General features: G+C 46.4%; 1 protein-coding gene across 1 annotated transcript; it reads right to left on the reverse strand.

Moving 5' to 3' along the window:
* Window positions 1–14,346: 14,346 nt before the first annotated feature.
* Window positions 14,347–17,108, reverse strand: LOC103707357 (U-box domain-containing protein 17-like). Its single transcript, XM_008791806.4, has one exon. The coding sequence runs from the start codon at window positions 16,793–16,795 to the stop codon at window positions 14,591–14,593; it is 2,205 nt and encodes a 734-aa protein (XP_008790028.1). The 5' UTR covers window positions 16,796–17,108; the 3' UTR covers window positions 14,347–14,590.

Genomic DNA, 17,108 nt, shown 5'->3' on the forward strand with positions numbered 1-17,108 from the left:
GGTCCAGAGGATGAGTCCGTCCTGATCAGTTTCAGGACGCATATAGCAGCTTCCATCTGGAGGCAACAGGTATTGTTTATTTGTTATAGCATTATATTTTGTTTATTGATGTTTTATAAAGTAGTAGTAATTATATATTTATATTACAGGAACGAGCTCCACTAAAGTGCATGAACCATACTGCCAAGGTTGGTGAATGGAAGTGGTGGTCTTCAAACCAACCAAATACCAGGTTCAGAGCACTATTGAGGCAGTCGGGCCTCGTAGAGTTAGTACAGTGCTCTTATCGATTCATCGATAAGATTCTGATTTCGGGCTTCGTAGAGAGATGGCAGCCCGAGACGAACACCTTCCATATACCATTTGGCGAGATCACTATCACGTTGGATGATGTATCCGCCATTTTAGGGATTCCTGTCGCAGGTTCCTCAGTATCAGTTTCTCCTGAGAGGATGAGTGATCGGGATGCTGAGGAGCTACTTGTGGAGTTGTTGGGGGTGTCAGCTGGAGACGCGCGTCAGGAGGTACTGTCATCGCGCGGTCAGTCTGTGAGGATGGAGTGGCTGAGGACTCAGTTTCACTCTGTATCTGATAGAGACAGGCAGCAGAGGATAGAGTGTGCAGCACGAGCCTATTTGTTATTTTTGTTAGGCTGCACACTCTTTGCTGATAAGAGTGGGACCAGGGTGCCTATAGCGTATCTGTGTTTACTGCGGGATCTGGATAGGGTGAGCACATATGCCTGGGGTACAGCTGCCTTAGCATATTTGTATCGGCAGTTGGGGATTGCGTCGAGGTCATCAGTGAGACAGATCAGTGGTTATATGACGCTTCTGCAGGCATGGATTTATGAGCATTTTCCAGCACTCAGTCCTCACCCGTCGCTCGAGTATACTGATGCCAGTCCCCGCGTGCACCGCTGGATGCCCGGTACTCCATCCCGTACCACGATGGACCATTTAGTGGTTCTACGTGAGTCATTGGACCTTTTGAGCATCGATGAGGTACGTATCATATTACCATTTGCTTGTGTTTGTCAGTACATTTAATATGCGATATAGTATAAAACTGAAATGGACCTTTTGTTTTACAGGTTATTTGGGATCCCCATCATCGGCTTCGAGGAGATCGCCCATATATACCCGTCGCATTTTTTAGTGGCTCCATCAAGTGCCTTGATATCGTAGAACCCTATCATCCAGAAAGGGTTCTTAGACAGTTTGGTCGTATTCAGACCATCCCTCGAGCGCCACTAGCCCCTACGCGAGCCAACAGAGGTTCCACAGCAGGCTCGTACCGGATACATTACTCCTATATGGATCAGCTTTGGGAGCGGTGGGAGGACCACGTGCTGAGCCAGGCGAGCAGGAGCCACCCAGTTACCCGGCCATCAGACAGCGTACCGGGATACATGGAGTGGTATCTCCGTATCACGCACGTTGCAGTTCAGCCTCCTCATCTGCGCTCGAGTACTCATTCTGGAGCTAGGGGAGGTCATGATGATGCTGACATGCACCGGCGGCGTAATGCAGCTGCACTCGGTATCAGTACCGACATTGTACGGATGGGTCCCTCAGAGGCTACGTCACTAGGTGCCGGGCACCTATATGATACTATTTCTCAGATGCATCAGGTACTTCTGGGTGATGAGCCTGGCCCGAGTACAGCACCCTCTCATTTGGATCCAGGACCCTCTCATTCGGACGTACAGCAGTACACGCGTCGACGATGGCGTCATAGGGATTGATGATGGAGCCTTTGTAATCTTTGTAAAGCCTTTGATATTAATGAAAAATATATATTTTTGGTACATTTACGTGTAATCTTTGTAAATCCTGGCCCGTTCTATTTTACATAAATATAACAGTGCACATAACAATCAATCTAACAATGCGAAGACAGATATTTTTTGATTTATATTGATGATGGAGTTTCAAAAATTGTACATATATAAACAATCAACTTAACTCTACTGTCTTGCCTCCACCTCCCCCTGAGGAGATGGAGTCCCGTGGGGGGTTTGACCCTGAATCTGATACGACTGATGTTCTGCCTCCACCTCCCCCTGAGGTACCTCCAAATGTTGTTCCAATCAAAGCTGACCCTGGACAAAGTTCCCCTCCAAAAAAGGCAGCAAAGCCTAAGAGGGTGCCAATGGCAAGACCTGGCCTTGCAAGGAGAGGCCAGCCGATTAACCTCTTAACCAAGAACATCACAGAGCCCTCTTTTCCAACAAATGTGTTAATCATCTGCTCAAGCTTGTCACCGTTAAGTTCTTGTACATCAGAAAGGTCTATTAGTTCCCCTGTTTGATTTGTTTGCTCCCACCAGCTCTTAAGTATGTTTCTGTTTACATCTGAAATCTCAACGGAAACAACAGTCGTCATATGTATTCCCAGCTGATGATGGAGTTTCACAGTACATGACTCTAAGAGCCCCAAAAAATTTACAACTTTCAAAAATTGTACATATATAAATAATCAATCTAACTCTACTGTCTCGCTAATTATAACATTAGGTGAGATGCTCTCTTTGAACTGTTGAATCCGTGCTTCATATGAATTTTCCCATCCGGTAGCACAAGGAAGATGATATTTTCGCCAGTTGGTCGCTACTGGCGGAACGGGATGTCCCGGCAACAAGAACACCTTCAAAATTAGAAATAAGAAAATATTAATAGCTACAAAATTATAAATAAGCAAGATTAAATAAGCAAAATTAAATATTCGCAAGTGTTGTGAACGTAGTACCTCAACAAAATGATTTCCATTTACGAATCCGATAGCGATATCTTTGCGGGATAGAAGAGGTACTGGCACAGAACGGAGAGGTAGGAAGGTCAGACATTGTTGCAACGAGAGGTATCGGCACATCTCGGCACGGCACGTCCCGACATGTCCCGTATCGGCACATGACATACCGGCACGGCACGGACCGTCCCGTAGACGTTGTGATACCTATTGTAAGGAAATAAATATTTGGTACTTACCTTTTGCTTGGGCCGTCTCTTTTGAATCTGAGTAGATGGATTGCGGATGGTAACTTTCTCAACACCAGGTGAATAACTATCCTGTCCAGATAGAACCAACTCAAACGCAGACGGGTCACGTCGAGTAGACGTATCAACCTTCAGTGAAGCGCGCCCACGTGAACCGGTCTTCCGTTTTGCAGGCTCTAAAAGAGGTGTACTATCTGGACTTGCAATCTCTCGTAACTTCTTGATCATCTGCAATTGAGAAGCCCCATCTAACTTCTTGAATCGTAGCGCAATCAAATCTAACTCTGCATCACAACTCAACTGAATTGGCTGCACGGGGGGGGTAGGCAGAATATCAAGTTTCCTCCAATGAGGATCTATGCAGTCGAGAGGAATGGGCCGACCTTCCACCCTGTACCGCGCAATCTGGTGAGCACATGGTATACCATGTGTGCGTCGAATAGCGCACCCACAATTTGAATCATCAAACCCAACTGAATTGGCTCGTATCGATTGGGCGAGGACATGATTTAACGCACTTATAGATATGAAACCTCGCAACTCTTTGAATTCAGCTGGCTTGAAGTTGTGCTGCACTACCAATAAACTCTTCTCCAATGAGGCTTTAACGGAGCTGTGCTGCAACTCAATCAATCCATGTATTCTAGTCCAAGATGACTCGAAACTTCCTTGGCTTGATCCAAGCTGCTTTTTGAGCTTTGCATGTGCACTCTCGACCCTAGTAAACAAATGAAAGTTAGATATAAGAATTGAGGCAAATTAAATTTAAATGAGTCTTTATTTGTGATACCTATTTGTCGTCACATTTCCGTAGTGCCTGCATGTATCAGTCCACGCCGCAACAAATCTTTCCTTGTATTTGCTCAGCCAAGTATCTGACACATACTGTAGTGCATCTGGATAGGTACCGAACTCTCTCTGCAGTGCACTCCAGCGATCATTATACTCGTCTTCCGTGGAGGACAGCACTAGTACATTCCAACTCATAATAAATTTATCCCATTTCTCCTTCAATTCGAAAAATTTTTTGCACTTGGCCAAAACATTCCTACTAATATGCCATCTACATAATAAATGTCTAGCAGTAGGAAATACTCTATGAATTGCATTCATCAAAGCCAAGTCTCTATCTGTAACAATCAACTCAGGCAAAACATCATCAGCTATGACACTGCGCAATCTCTCTAATGCCCAAGTATAGCTTTCTTCCCCCTCAGAATTTAAGTATACAAAAGCAACTGAAAATGTCATGTCAGTAGATGTCACCCCCACAATCTCTAAGAGCGGAAGACGATACCTATTCGTCTTGTACGTGCAATCCATTATCAACACACGGAGAAATGCACGGAACAAATCAATGCTGCCAGGGTGTGCCCAAAATAAGTCATGCACAACATCCGTATTAGTACAATTCCTATGCCACTCAATATATTTAGCCTCTGATAATTTACCTAATAGATGTTGCATTTCAGACCTCCCGGCTTTCTCTGCAACCTTAAACCGTTGACGTACATTGTAGATAGTCTTGATAGTCGTAACATTAAGGGCATCTCTTTCCTTCAATGTGGATAATATGTCCTTTGGACGAACCAAACTCTTCGACATATCCACTAACAATTCCGTCTCCTGCTCAGATAATCTCCCTGCATATGAGTGCCCCTCCAGATTCTCTGCAGCGGGATGATTGTGCACTCCACATACGACCAGTAATATCCAATCATCCGCAGTATCCAATTTCTTTCCTCTTAATGCAAAAGGGCATCCACACTTCTTTGTCCCACAGGCAGTCTTTATTCGCTTTTCTTTTTTGGTTCGGTACGTCCCACCCCTCTCACAACCTAACGTAATTCTGGGTTTCTTAGAAATGGTACCTGCATCGGATGATTTGATTACAACAACAAAACCATTTCGCCTCCCAGCTTCACGACACCAATTACACAAGTCCTCTCTACTCTTGAAGATCTATACATTAAACAATTTATGTAAGTACACAGTTGTAAAAATAGCTCGCTAAACTAATACAAAATTGCACAATATATTATAATACCTCGTAAGTTGTAAATTCGCTTGTGTAATCCAGTACAAATTCTGATCCAATTATACTCGATTCGGTTGTAGCATAGCCCTACATATAAAATAATTTATCACCAAGAATTAATGAATCAGAGGATCTGTTCGGCACAAAATTCAGCACGGCACGCGATTTGGCACGAGAAGGCTTCTGTTCGGCTGCAGAGTGCCGAACAGAAGGCTTCTGTTCGGCTGCAGTGTGCCGGACAGAAGGCTTCTGTTCGGCTGCAGTGTGCCGGACAGAAGCCTTATGTTCGGCACTGTGCCGGACAGAAGCCTTATGTTCGGCACTGTGCAGCAGAGCCGGACAGAAGCCTTATGTTCGGCACTGTGCAGCCGAACAGAAGCCTTCTGTTCGGTAGAGCGTTGCCGAACAGAAGGCTTCTGTTCGGCACTATGCAGCCGAACAGAAGCCTTTTGTTCGGCGATCCAGTGCCGAACGGAGCACGAACCGTGAAAAAAAAAAACTTTCGAAACAAGGTGGAACACGTACCTTTGCGGCCGATTCTTCGTCCTAAATCACTAGTTGCTTGTCCATGCTTCGAATGGGGCTTAAATCTCCTTCAAAGATCGCCTAAACGATGTAAATGGATCGAGGGGTTTAAGGGGGGTTTGAGGGGTGGTTTTTTTTTTCCTTTTCAAAACGAAACGGAGGAGGAGATGGAGGAGGAGGAAGGGGGGTGTACTGAGAAAATTTCAAGGGCAATATGGTAATTACACTAAAGGTTAGTTTGGGTTTTTTTTTTTTGGTTTTTGGGGGGTGTCCTGAGCAATGGGGGGGGGGGGGGGGGGGGGGGGGGGGGGGGGGGGGGGGGGGGGGGGAGGGGGGTGTATTTAGAACTACCCCAAACTTTCCCCCCTCCATGATGGCCCGGAAAACGACCAAAATAGCCCTTTATAAAATGATTAGGGGGCAGGGTCGGCTTCGAATGGTGATTTGGAGGGCGGGAATCCGGGGGTATTTTGGGATTCCGGGAACGGCCCGATCTTGGGGCATTGTGGTAATTGAGAAGGAGTCAAGACTCAAGAGGGGCAGAGCAGTCAAACACGCGGATCGAAGCGAGGGGCGGGAGGTACGTTTTCTTTTCTCTCGTCACGGAATTCTCCGGTTTTTCCGGCAGAAATCAATGCTATGCTGTGTGGGATTGCGGGGCCCGCAAAAAGGGTGCAAGGTGGGGCCCGTGGCTGGAGGGAGCCTGGCGGTACCGTAGACTTGGATCTTTTTCGCATTCAAAAAACTTGAAGGGTTGATCCGCTGTTTCGTGCCGAACAACGATTTGTTTGCTGTTTGGAAGGGAGGCGCTCCAATCATAGAGGAACGTGATCGAACAGCAACACGTCTTTGCATTTTGTATGGTGTTGTGTACAGCCTACTGCGTACATCTGTACCGCGGCTGGTCCTCAAAATGTCCGGGTGAGGTAGGGCAAATAAGCCAAAGCAAAAGCTACATGCTCCGAAGCCGAGCCAGTTACCATTACCAAACTACTTCGCCATACGAGCCGGCATGAGGGGACTTGGCTTGATCCATGGGAAGTCGGTGCGACCATGAGAAGAGGCTGTTGGTGCCAAAATTCTGACCGACTATAAAAATTTAAAAAATATTGATGGAGGAAATACTGGATACTCTGATCTCGAGCTAAATTGATCTATTTGTCATCAAACGTAAACCAACGCAAACGACTTCGGATCGGCGAATGATTTCGACTCCGACCGAGAAGTCGCTAACCGTAGAGAACAATCGATATGTGTCAACAAAGACTGACAGCCCCAACAACCGACAATCATGGCAATCCGCAGTCACGGTGGCTTCACATTCTGCACTCTACTAGCGCACTCTATCGCCAATGTGGATTGCCACTTACACCGCGGTCGTACCACTGGCCGCTGCCTAGCCATCATTGCACGCCATTTCGGCTCAGGTAACAACAAAATGGCTTTCCTATATAAGGGGAGTAATTTGAGGGACCTCAGGTATGCAATATACATGCAATACGCTATCCTCCTCACAAAATCTTCACTCTGTTGAAATCTCTTCCTTTCATATTGTTGCTTCGTTGTTGTGACTTAGGCATCGGAGGGTCTCTGCCGAAAATTCTCCGACAAGTGGACTTCTTGCAGGCCATCCAGTAGAGGAATTTGACGCCCAACGCTTCAACCAACCTGCTCAGCCTGTCTCTAATCGACCTCAGGGTCATCCGAGCTGCACTCCTACCTCGGTCAGAATGCAGCGGCACTAAATTGGCACTCAAGGAAGGGCCCTGTCCCCAGCTACATCAACATCAATCGAAAGGAGAGACAACCAGCAAGAAGTCGCAAAGTACCTACAACGCATCGCATGTTTCGCAACCTTCCAAGGGTCATTGGAGAGCTTTGAACCTGCTCCACCAAAGCATTCCACCGTGTCTGTAAACAATGATCAGTTCAACCTGCTCACTCAACAGTCCAGGGCCTACAGCAGACAATAGTGCGGTTAGCCCAACCGGAACCCGACTAGCAGAGTCCCCATTCTCAGTCACCGGCACACCATGTGCCCCAGGACAGTCACCGCTCTTAGGACCAAAATCCTAAGCGGTCGCATCAGAGTCGGCACACCCGATGGAGCGACCCCACCCGGAATAGGAGACAACGCCCCATTCCGACGGGGACTCCATCAAGAGCCTCTTATCTGTTCGTTCGCTGCAACCCTTCACAAGGCGGCTCAATTCTGGTTCTTCAGGCTTCGGCTCGAGTCTATCCACTCCTTCGGGCAGCTCACCTTCCTCTTCGCAACGCACTTCATCTCCAACCAAAAACGACGACGCGACTCAGACACGCTACTCAACATCAAGTAGAGGGAGAGAAAATCCTTTGGAGAATATATTAGCTGCTTTAATACGGTAATGCTGGAGGTTTGCGATCTGAATCAGTCAGTCGTGATATCTACAATAAAGAGCGGCTTATGGCCATCGAGCTTTCTTTTTTCCTGGGAGAAGCATTTCTCCATCGGCTTCTCCGAAATGTTGGCACGAGCCAACAAATAAGTCAACGCTGAGGAAACCATGGCCTCTTGCCACGCATCTGCTAATGGGAGAGTCCCCAAATGAACCAAGAGGGGACGCAAGGAGCGAAGAGAGCCTAGGAATGTCTCGTCTTGGCGCGAGAGAGGCCTGCGATGGCTCAAGAACCCTCCTCGAAAGTTCGAGAGGTACACCCCTTTCACCACCTTGAGCACCTAAGTCCTAATGAAAATTGAAGGTCGAGGCTACCTACATCCCCCTCATCGGATGAAGGCTACAACATTCAACAGGGACAAGAAGAAGTACTACCATTGCCACTAAGACCACGGCCACGACACCGAAGTGTCTCCAGCTCAGAGACGAGATTGAGGCGTTCATCCGATGCGGGCGGTTGGGTCAGTACATCCATACTTGGCATGACTGAGAAGTGCTTGCTTCCTCCTCTAGTCCGCCACCCTGGAGTCGATCGACAATCATCCGACAGCATGCATCATCAACACCATCACAGGCGGGCTTGCCGAGGCCCCCAAGTGCCTTAGATAGCTGAACTCCTAAAAAAAGATGACCATAGAGCCGAACTCCCAAAGATCAAACCCACTCAGATTTTCTTTAGTAGCCAACCCTTAGAGATGCCTCGAGAAGTATACTCCCGAGATGAGAAAACCGAATCCACTTGATTTTCCTCCGATAGCCAAACCTAGAGATGTCTCCGAAAGCATACTTTAGAGACGAACGGAGGTGTCGACTTCCCAAAGGCCAAGCCCACTCAGATTTCTTTGGTAGCCAAACCCAGAGATGCCTTCGGAAGCATACTTCGGAGACGAACGAAGGTGCCGACCTCCTAAAGATTGAGCCCATTTAGATTTTTTCTGATAGCCAAACACAGAGATGCCTTCGGAAGCATACTTCGGAGACGAATGGAGGCGCCGACCTTCCAAAGACCGAGCCCACTCATCTTTCTTCTGGTAGCCAACCTCAAAGATACCTCGAGGAGCATATTCTCGAGATAGGAGAATCGGCCGCCGTGCTAAAGACTCGACGAGTCAAGCGACCTTTTCAGGTCCATAATGACCCTTGAGTATAATCAAATCTCTCTCCCTATATATATATATATATATATATATATATATAAGACTGGTTTATTGGAAGAAGCTATTGCTCTCCTTCTACTTCCTATCCGCCCAAACCAGCCAGCTCGGAGCCTAGCACTAGGTAAACCGAGCAAGTATTTGCATGATTGGAGCTTAATATAGTTAGGAGTTGAAGCAAGGATCGATGATCTGTGGAATCAAACCCTCACTCCTTGTTTAGAGCGGCAGTGGCTCGAACCATCCGAATTAAAGTTCGGTAGCTAACAATAATTTTTATTATTTTTAATTATCCTTTTTAACTTTCTGTTCTAATCATACAAACAATTGCCAGCGCCTATGGGATTACTGTCATGAAATAAAACTTGGAACCAAACCGTGATAAACAAATTCAGTAATTTGGTTGAAGTTCGAGTTCTACATGAAAGTGCTGCCAAATGTTGACGTGCAGAACTAATAAAACTTTCCAAGAAAATGGACCACTGTTCCCTCGACCTTGATGGGAGGACTCAAATGGGTATAAAATTTTGTTGATGTGGGTCGTTGTACGGGCCTTTACAGTCTTTGCGTGCTGTAACCATGCATTTGTGGCCTGAAAAGGCTGATCACCGGGCACATGCCTTCACTAGCAGTTCAGTCAAATCACGCCAAGGCGATAGAGAAGAGGCCCTCGCTACGCTTACCATTTGCAAGCGACGACCAAGAGAGAAGAAAAGGAGAGAAGATATGATATCGTAGAACTAAACTGTACTATGTGAATGCCAATATATGCCATGTCGGAAGCATTCAAGATCTGTCAAGGTCTAGCTTCTGGGTGACTTTTTAACGTGATTGACCCTCTGGAAGAAAAAGAGCTTCCAACGCAAACTGTTGAAAGGAAAAAGAAGGTTATGACACCGTAGAATTGTAATATCTAAGTGCCAATGCGTGGCCGATGGAAGCATCTAAGTTGTATCAAATAGTAGCTACCTGTACTTTTTAACACCATAAACATAGCTTGCTCGCCTGGAAGCAGATCCTCCAACGCAAGCTGGTGCTTGCGAGCTGAGACTAATGGCTTGTTGGGCTGGCCCAAGTTCTGTGCAGGTGAGCTCTCCTTGAGCTAGACTTGGGTAGGGAATTGACATGGTTGTAGCCTTGGTGGAACTCCAAATTTAACTCAACTCCTGGATCAGTATTTGGGACAGGCCTGAGAAAGATTATACCCTATACCGCATGCACTAATATGGCCGTGCGTCATGCCAATCATCGCATCTCTTTATATATATATATATATATATATATAGGCTTCATTCGCTCGTCTGAGTAATTAGCCCACAGGAACGAGATGTGGTGATTGGGATGATTTTTCGCCCAGCCCAGCCCACGGGAACGAGACGGGCGACACGCTTAAGCTCAAGGTAAAACCTGGAAACATCGTTATACGCCTACTTCTACTCTGCAGAGTCAAACATTATTCAAAGATACTCCTCCGAGCCACCAATATCCTGCTTCTACTCAGCTCTTTCTTCTCCTTGTTCTTTTTTTTTGTTTGTTTGTTTCCCTTGAGTTTAAATATATCAGATTCCGAACTGCAATCCCTGAAACGCTCGGTTGTCACGGATCTTTCTCACGCTAGCTGAAACGTTGCCAACCAAACCTCAGTTTCAGAGTCCCAGCGCTGCTGACGAAGGTTTAAGAAATCGATCGACGATTGACTTGCAAAATAGTCAATTGGATGGGCGTTCTGTAGGAGCCACTCTTGCTGGAGCCCTGCTGATCCTACCGACTGTTAAAACGTTTCCTTTAGCAATTGTTAATTGATCAGTCAAATTTTTACGAATCTTCCGTGCACCGAGTGAAGCCTACAACGATCTTTCATCAACTGCCAAAACTTTGTTACCATAATCACTGCAGTAGCTACAACAACACTGCAGTAAGTACAACAAAAGATGCATTTCAAGCAAAGATAGATTTGGTTTGTTATCACGGATCAGTGAATGGAAAGAAGGAAGAAGGCAGTTTCGGTGCATGTTATATCAACCAAAGAGAAGGTGTCTTGGATAAATGGTCCTCATTGAATGGTGGGCTGGTTGTAATTTCACTTGCAATTGCAGATCTACCCCCTCATCAATAACCCTGAGCAAGTAGATCCAGACCTGATCATGGACAAGTTTTATAGGTAGTGGTTATTGGGACTATCCTAGCAGTCAGTGGAAGGAAGTGGAAACGACAGAGATCTTCTTGTCTTCTTAAAAGTCAACAGTCAGTTTCTACGTCAACTACTTGCGTCTTCATCGACCATGGCGGGAAGCAATGGCCCTGGCCATCGGTGGGAAGCCAAGGATGAGCGCATGTTCTTCCATGACTGCTCTGTAAACGTGCGCCACTTCTATATTTTTTTTCCTGATCTTAAAAAGAAGCTGCTAAATGGGTACCTAACCAGCTTCATTCATATTGGCGACTGATGTTCTCGCTAAATTGCTTAGGTAGGTTGGGGCTCTAAGGCTCATTAATTGAAGGATTGGTACCAACCAAGATTTCTCTGGTATCAGATATCTTCTTTTTACTGATGATATACTTCTCTCTTGTGCTGGCAAATCTGAAAGTATTGCGGCCGCCGAGCAATTTTGCTTGCATTTGAAGGTGCTTCGGAGCTGAGAATCAACTTTCACAAAAGCTCCTTAATCTGCATGAACATTGATGAGGGAGAAGCTACCAGGTTTTTATCCATGATGAATTGCAAGAAAGATTCTCTATTATTCACATACTTGGGTCTTCCGCTTTGTGACAACAAGAAGGTACCAAACAATGTTGGATGCTCTTGCTTGAAAAGATTAACTTAAAATTGGCAACTTGGAGAAGCAAGCTGCCCTCTCCTCACTCTAATTAACTCAGTACTTACTACTTTACCTTCTTATTTTATGTTAGTATTTAAGCTTCCAAAATGGACGTTGAATAGAATTGATCAGATGCGATGGGCATTCTTATGGAAAGAAAGGGACAAAGTGTGCAAGGAGGAGTGGGCATCAAGAGCATTGACCCGATGAATCTTGCCTTGCTTGCCAAATGGGCTTGGAAGTATACGCTCAAGTTTGAGACCTCCATGGAAGCAAATTAGAAGTGCCTATTACCTAAGGAGAAGGCTTGGGATAAGAACTGAAAAATGCTATTGGAAGTTCTCTCCTATTTGGAAAGATGTTAGTAAGCATCTTGGTACCTTTTGGAATTGTTTATCCTTCAAATTGGGGAATAGATATAATATCTACTTCTTGGAGGACACCTGGGTTGGTCAAGTGCCACTTGCTTCTCTCTTTGGTGATCTTTTCTCCAAAGCCTCGAAGCCAAAATGTTTAGTAATCTCTCGGTGGTCCTGGAGGTTCATCAATTGGACTATTAAACTAAGAAGCCCATTGTTTAGGGTGCAAGTAGAGCAGTTGGATGCCCTTCTGGACATTCTTTCCCATGTCAGGCCATTGAGGGTTGCTGATGTTCCAATCCGGAAGCTCACTCAAAATGGTGTCTTTTAAGTTGATTCCAACTAAGTTCATTAATAATGGCAGTCTCATTAGGAAGCTGTTATCCCAAAAAAGGTCAAGGTATTTCTTTAGCTTGCCTTGCGTAACAAACTCCACAAAGGGAAATGGTCAAGAAAGGTTGGCAAGTCAAAGTTGTGTCCTTTGTGGCTAAGGGAGAAGTCTTTTTCTTATTTATTTATCAAATGCTCCTTTGCCTGTAGTTTGTGGAATGCCATCAAAATTCAAATAAGAATAATATGGTGGCCTTCAAACATGCATGATCTTAGGACTGGTTAGAGGCGAAAAAAATTTCAGTCTTCCATGCTGAAAGCGAGAGCCCAACATTGTGCAGCTCTACATTTAAAAATTTGGAAGAAAAAAATGCAAGAATCTTCACCAAGAAGACCTCCTCTCTTCACGCAACTCTTCAAAAAACATTGCATACTTTCCACAATTGGCAGCACTTGTGTTCTAAGAAGAAAATAAATTATCATGAGAGGCCATGGAACAACCTTACAACCTCGACGCACAACCCGGTAGGCTGAAGTTGCAAGCGTCTTCTTGTAGCTTCTTTCTTTCGTATATAACCATCTTCTTTACATAACCTCTTCTATTATTAATAAATAGAGGGAAGCTTCTTCCTTTCTCCACTTTCTTTTCGAAAGAAAAAAACTTAGTTTAGTTGGCTCTTTTTATTTTTGAAAAATCTTTAAGACACATCTAATATTTAGTGCCTGCAAAATTTCTTTTTCTTTCTTCGCCGTTCTACATTGCTTTTGTACATTATGGGATCCTGAAGTTACATTATTTTGATGGTTATATAAATATCAGAAGTTATATATCATCATGATTTGGGGATTAGTAGAGTATTACAGGGAGCTCATTTCATGCACACGCAAAAGTTTCTTTTCCATTTGATAGAAGGGGATTGCTATATAGCTTGAGAGAGTTGATGCCAACACCGTGCTTTAGTATTGAACTGTTAAATGAACGTTAATAGGTCCAAGGAACTTACAATATGTACTTAATAGATGACCCAAAACATTTTGTTAAGGGAACGACAGAGCTATAATCTCTCTCCTGCATTTCTGAGATACATATCTAAATGCAAATGGATCTAATTTGATAGAAGTTTTCCTCACGAATGGCCTATATTTCAAGTCGAAGGCTAGCAGGTGAGCTTGCAGCTGATAGCGTGCTTCATTTTCTCCTCTCTCTACATTTTTCCTAGGAAACTACTCCTTTTTTGCAACCAGGGAGGAAGAAAAAACTTCCATATTGTAACCAAACTTGAAATCATTGATCCCTTTAGTGGTGCACAACTGTTCGTGCAAGTAATTATATGGGCTGCTAGAATTAAATTGTTGGTGCAGCTTTATTTTATTGTGATGCAGAGGGTTATGTAACTCTTTCCCAATTTGTTCTATACCTGGATCTCATTAAAAAAATGGCAAATTGGGCTTAAAATGGCACACTACATAGTTCTTACAAACAGATACGAACTCTATCTACGAAGAATGTCCACAACGTATCCGTTCATGCTGCATTCCTCTCAGATTTCCACTTGTGAGAGGAATCAAGCATCCATTGAGAGAAACCCATAATTTCTAACCGAAGCAGAATGCTTTACCGGATTATTACAAATGATCGGATAATCCACGGAACAGAGTTGAGACAATCTATAACTAGCTCAAGGTTAAGATGGAGCTCCCAATGCTCTCCGAAACAAGATTTTCATACCAGTATATAACAACTGAAGGAACTACAATTAAATGCCTGATTATCTACAGAACATGTATAATATCACAGTATTCGTTTCATCTTTTTCCTGCTAACTTCCCCTTACCCAAAGGTATAAATGAAAGAATTTCTTTTTTTTTTTTTGAATGAACTTAACCGACAGCGACAGCCATGCAACAAAGGAAAACTAAAGCTTCAGGCTATATCGCGTGTACCGAAATGGGCACTGGCACTGAGACTGAAACCTCTCCACTACCAAAACTCGAACTCCGCCTCAATGAGTCGTTGGTCATCGCAGATGTGCGATCGATAGCCCATCCACTTCCCAGGGCCATCGCTGCTGGTGACGCGCACCTTTGGCAAATCTTTGCGAGCAGGGCCGCTTTTCTTCTCGCCCTCTTCGTCCCCGTGAACAAGATGGTGTGAAGCAACGCACCCAACGATGGCATCCTCGCCACCCTCTGAGTCAAGACGAAGCCACCGCGCTGGCACAGCTCCTGCAGTGCCGCAACCGCATTCTCCTTCCCCTTTGCAGTTCCCATCCTCATCAGCCCCAGTAGGCTATTGATCGCAGCCTCTTCGCTCCCGACCACCTCTGCTACAATTGGCTGCTTCAGGAGCAAGGCCAGTGCACCTGCTGCCTCCTCAGCCACCCCTTCATCTTCCACTGCTCCCACCAATGCTGAGACTGCCCCCATATCCATCATCCGGACCCAGCTTTCCGGGTGAGTCGAGAGATTGAACAGCGCCATCACAGCATCCTTCCTCCCTCTCGGTCTCCCATCGGTCAGCATGCGCGCCAATGCCTCCACTGCACCTGGCTCGTCCAGGATTGTTTTCTTGTGTTCGTGCACCGCGGACAGGCTGAACAACGTGGCTGCTGCATTCTCCCTCGCCTCCGTAGTCCACCCTTGTCTCAAGACGCTAACAATCAACCTCAAACACCCTTCTTCGTCCATAATTCGGCTCTTGTTAACGTCATGAATCGATAAGTTCAATATGGCAGTCACTGCATTCTCCTGAGCAACTGGATTCCACGTACAGAGAAGCTTGGAGAGGAGCGGGATCGCCCCTGTCTCCGCGATGAAAGCCCGGTTCTCCCTCCCAGTCTTCGCCAGCAACCGAAGCTCGCGGACGGAGACGGTCCTCTCATCCTCCGACCCAGTCGACAGCTGCCGAACCAAAATTGTAGCCGTCGCCCGGTTGGCTTCCACCGCGGCCTTGCTGGAACACGCGGTGGCGATGCTCTCGGCGGAAGCTTCGGCGCTCTCCGGAGTGTCATAAGGTATTCCATGAGCACTACACCACTGAGAAATTAGGGTTCGAAGGGCGCGATTGGGCACGAGAAGGTTGTGGGCGAGCATCAGGCCAGAATTAGGGCAGGTGTAGTGGCCTTCATCGATCCATTGCGTGATCGAGGCACGGTCATATGTCTGACCGGTGGAGGTGATCACCGGGTCCCTCATCAAATCAAGTGAAATCGGGCAGCAGAAGTCCTTGGGAATGGTGAAAGAGGAATCCAAACTCCCCTGGCTGGGCAATCCCTTGCTCAATTTCCTTGCTTGATTGCTGCATCTCTCGACGTCAATCTCTTGAAATCCAAAGAGCAAGAACCTACAATACCTAGTGAGGGCCACGACCCCGCCGAGAATGGCGAAATCGGCATCTTCCTCCTGGTTATAAATCTGTTCTTCCAAGAATTCAATCTCGGTCCGGCAATCCGTGGCATCTCGAATTCCCAACTGATCGACAAAAGCCGCCCGCAGCTCCTCCGCGTCCGGAGCCTCGCCCTGCTCGAATTCATTGAGGAAAGAGAAGAGCTTGCGGCGGAGATCCTCGTCCTGCGGATGGACATAGAGCTTGGACCTCCTGGTCTGCCTCTGGAGCAGCTCGATCTGCTCCCGGACGTCGGCGGAGAGATGGAGAGCATCGAGGGGGAGGACGTCGAGGAGCGTGGCCATTTCTTGGTTGAGGTCATGAAAATTGCCGGAGATCTGGGGGTTTCTGAGAAGGAGCCAGAGCCGGCTGGACTGCGAGCAATACTCGAGGAGGAGCTTGGCCCGAAAGACCAGGATGTAGAGCTCTCTAAAGCAAAGGATAGCGGAGCGAGGGAAAGGAGGAGGACGACGAGGAGGGGAGGAAGAAGAGGATAGCGAATCTTTCAGGAATTCGAAGAGGCAAAGGAGGATCTTGACCTTCCGGACGAGGGATCTGGAGTTCCGTCGCTGGAATTGGGCATGGGGGCTGTAATGGGAGGTGACAAGTTCGCGGGCGAGGCTGGCGAGGATGTGGATGAGAGCGAGGTCGGAGAAGTCCGCCGGCGCGAAGAACGCCCCTGCGACCGGCAATCTCCTCCGCCGGATGGAGAGGAAGGCGAGCGCGGAGGACATCTCGTCGACCGCCATAGGGTTTCGCCTTTGCTCCAAAATCGAAACCCCAGAATCAAAATCAAAATATCCCCCTCTTCCTATTCTTCTTGATTTAAGGGAATGGAATGGGATTGCAGTGCGGGGATTGACTTGGTTCTTCACAAAACGTGACGGGGGACAGGGAGGATGCCGGCAAGGAGATTCTAAATCGAGGAAGGTGATCCTCTGGACTGCGGGATTATTAGATTCGGCAGATGGAGACGAGGATTGATTTGAGAAGTTACAGGGACGTAGTTGGATGGCTCTTAAAATCGCGGAAGGGGGGGGGTTTCCGCGTTCGTTGAGTGGA

The sequence above is a fragment of the Phoenix dactylifera genome, chromosome 8 (genome assembly GCF_009389715.1).
Source record: "Phoenix dactylifera cultivar Barhee BC4 chromosome 8, palm_55x_up_171113_PBpolish2nd_filt_p, whole genome shotgun sequence".
In the NCBI taxonomy this organism is placed as follows: domain Eukaryota; kingdom Viridiplantae; phylum Streptophyta; class Magnoliopsida; order Arecales; family Arecaceae; genus Phoenix; species Phoenix dactylifera.

Bases quoted from the DNA above. Each gene is read 5' to 3' on its own strand.
- LOC103707357 (XM_008791806.4), bottom strand. From the start codon at position 16,795: ATGGCGGTCGACGAGATGTCCTCCGCGCTCGCCTTCCTCTCCATCCGG.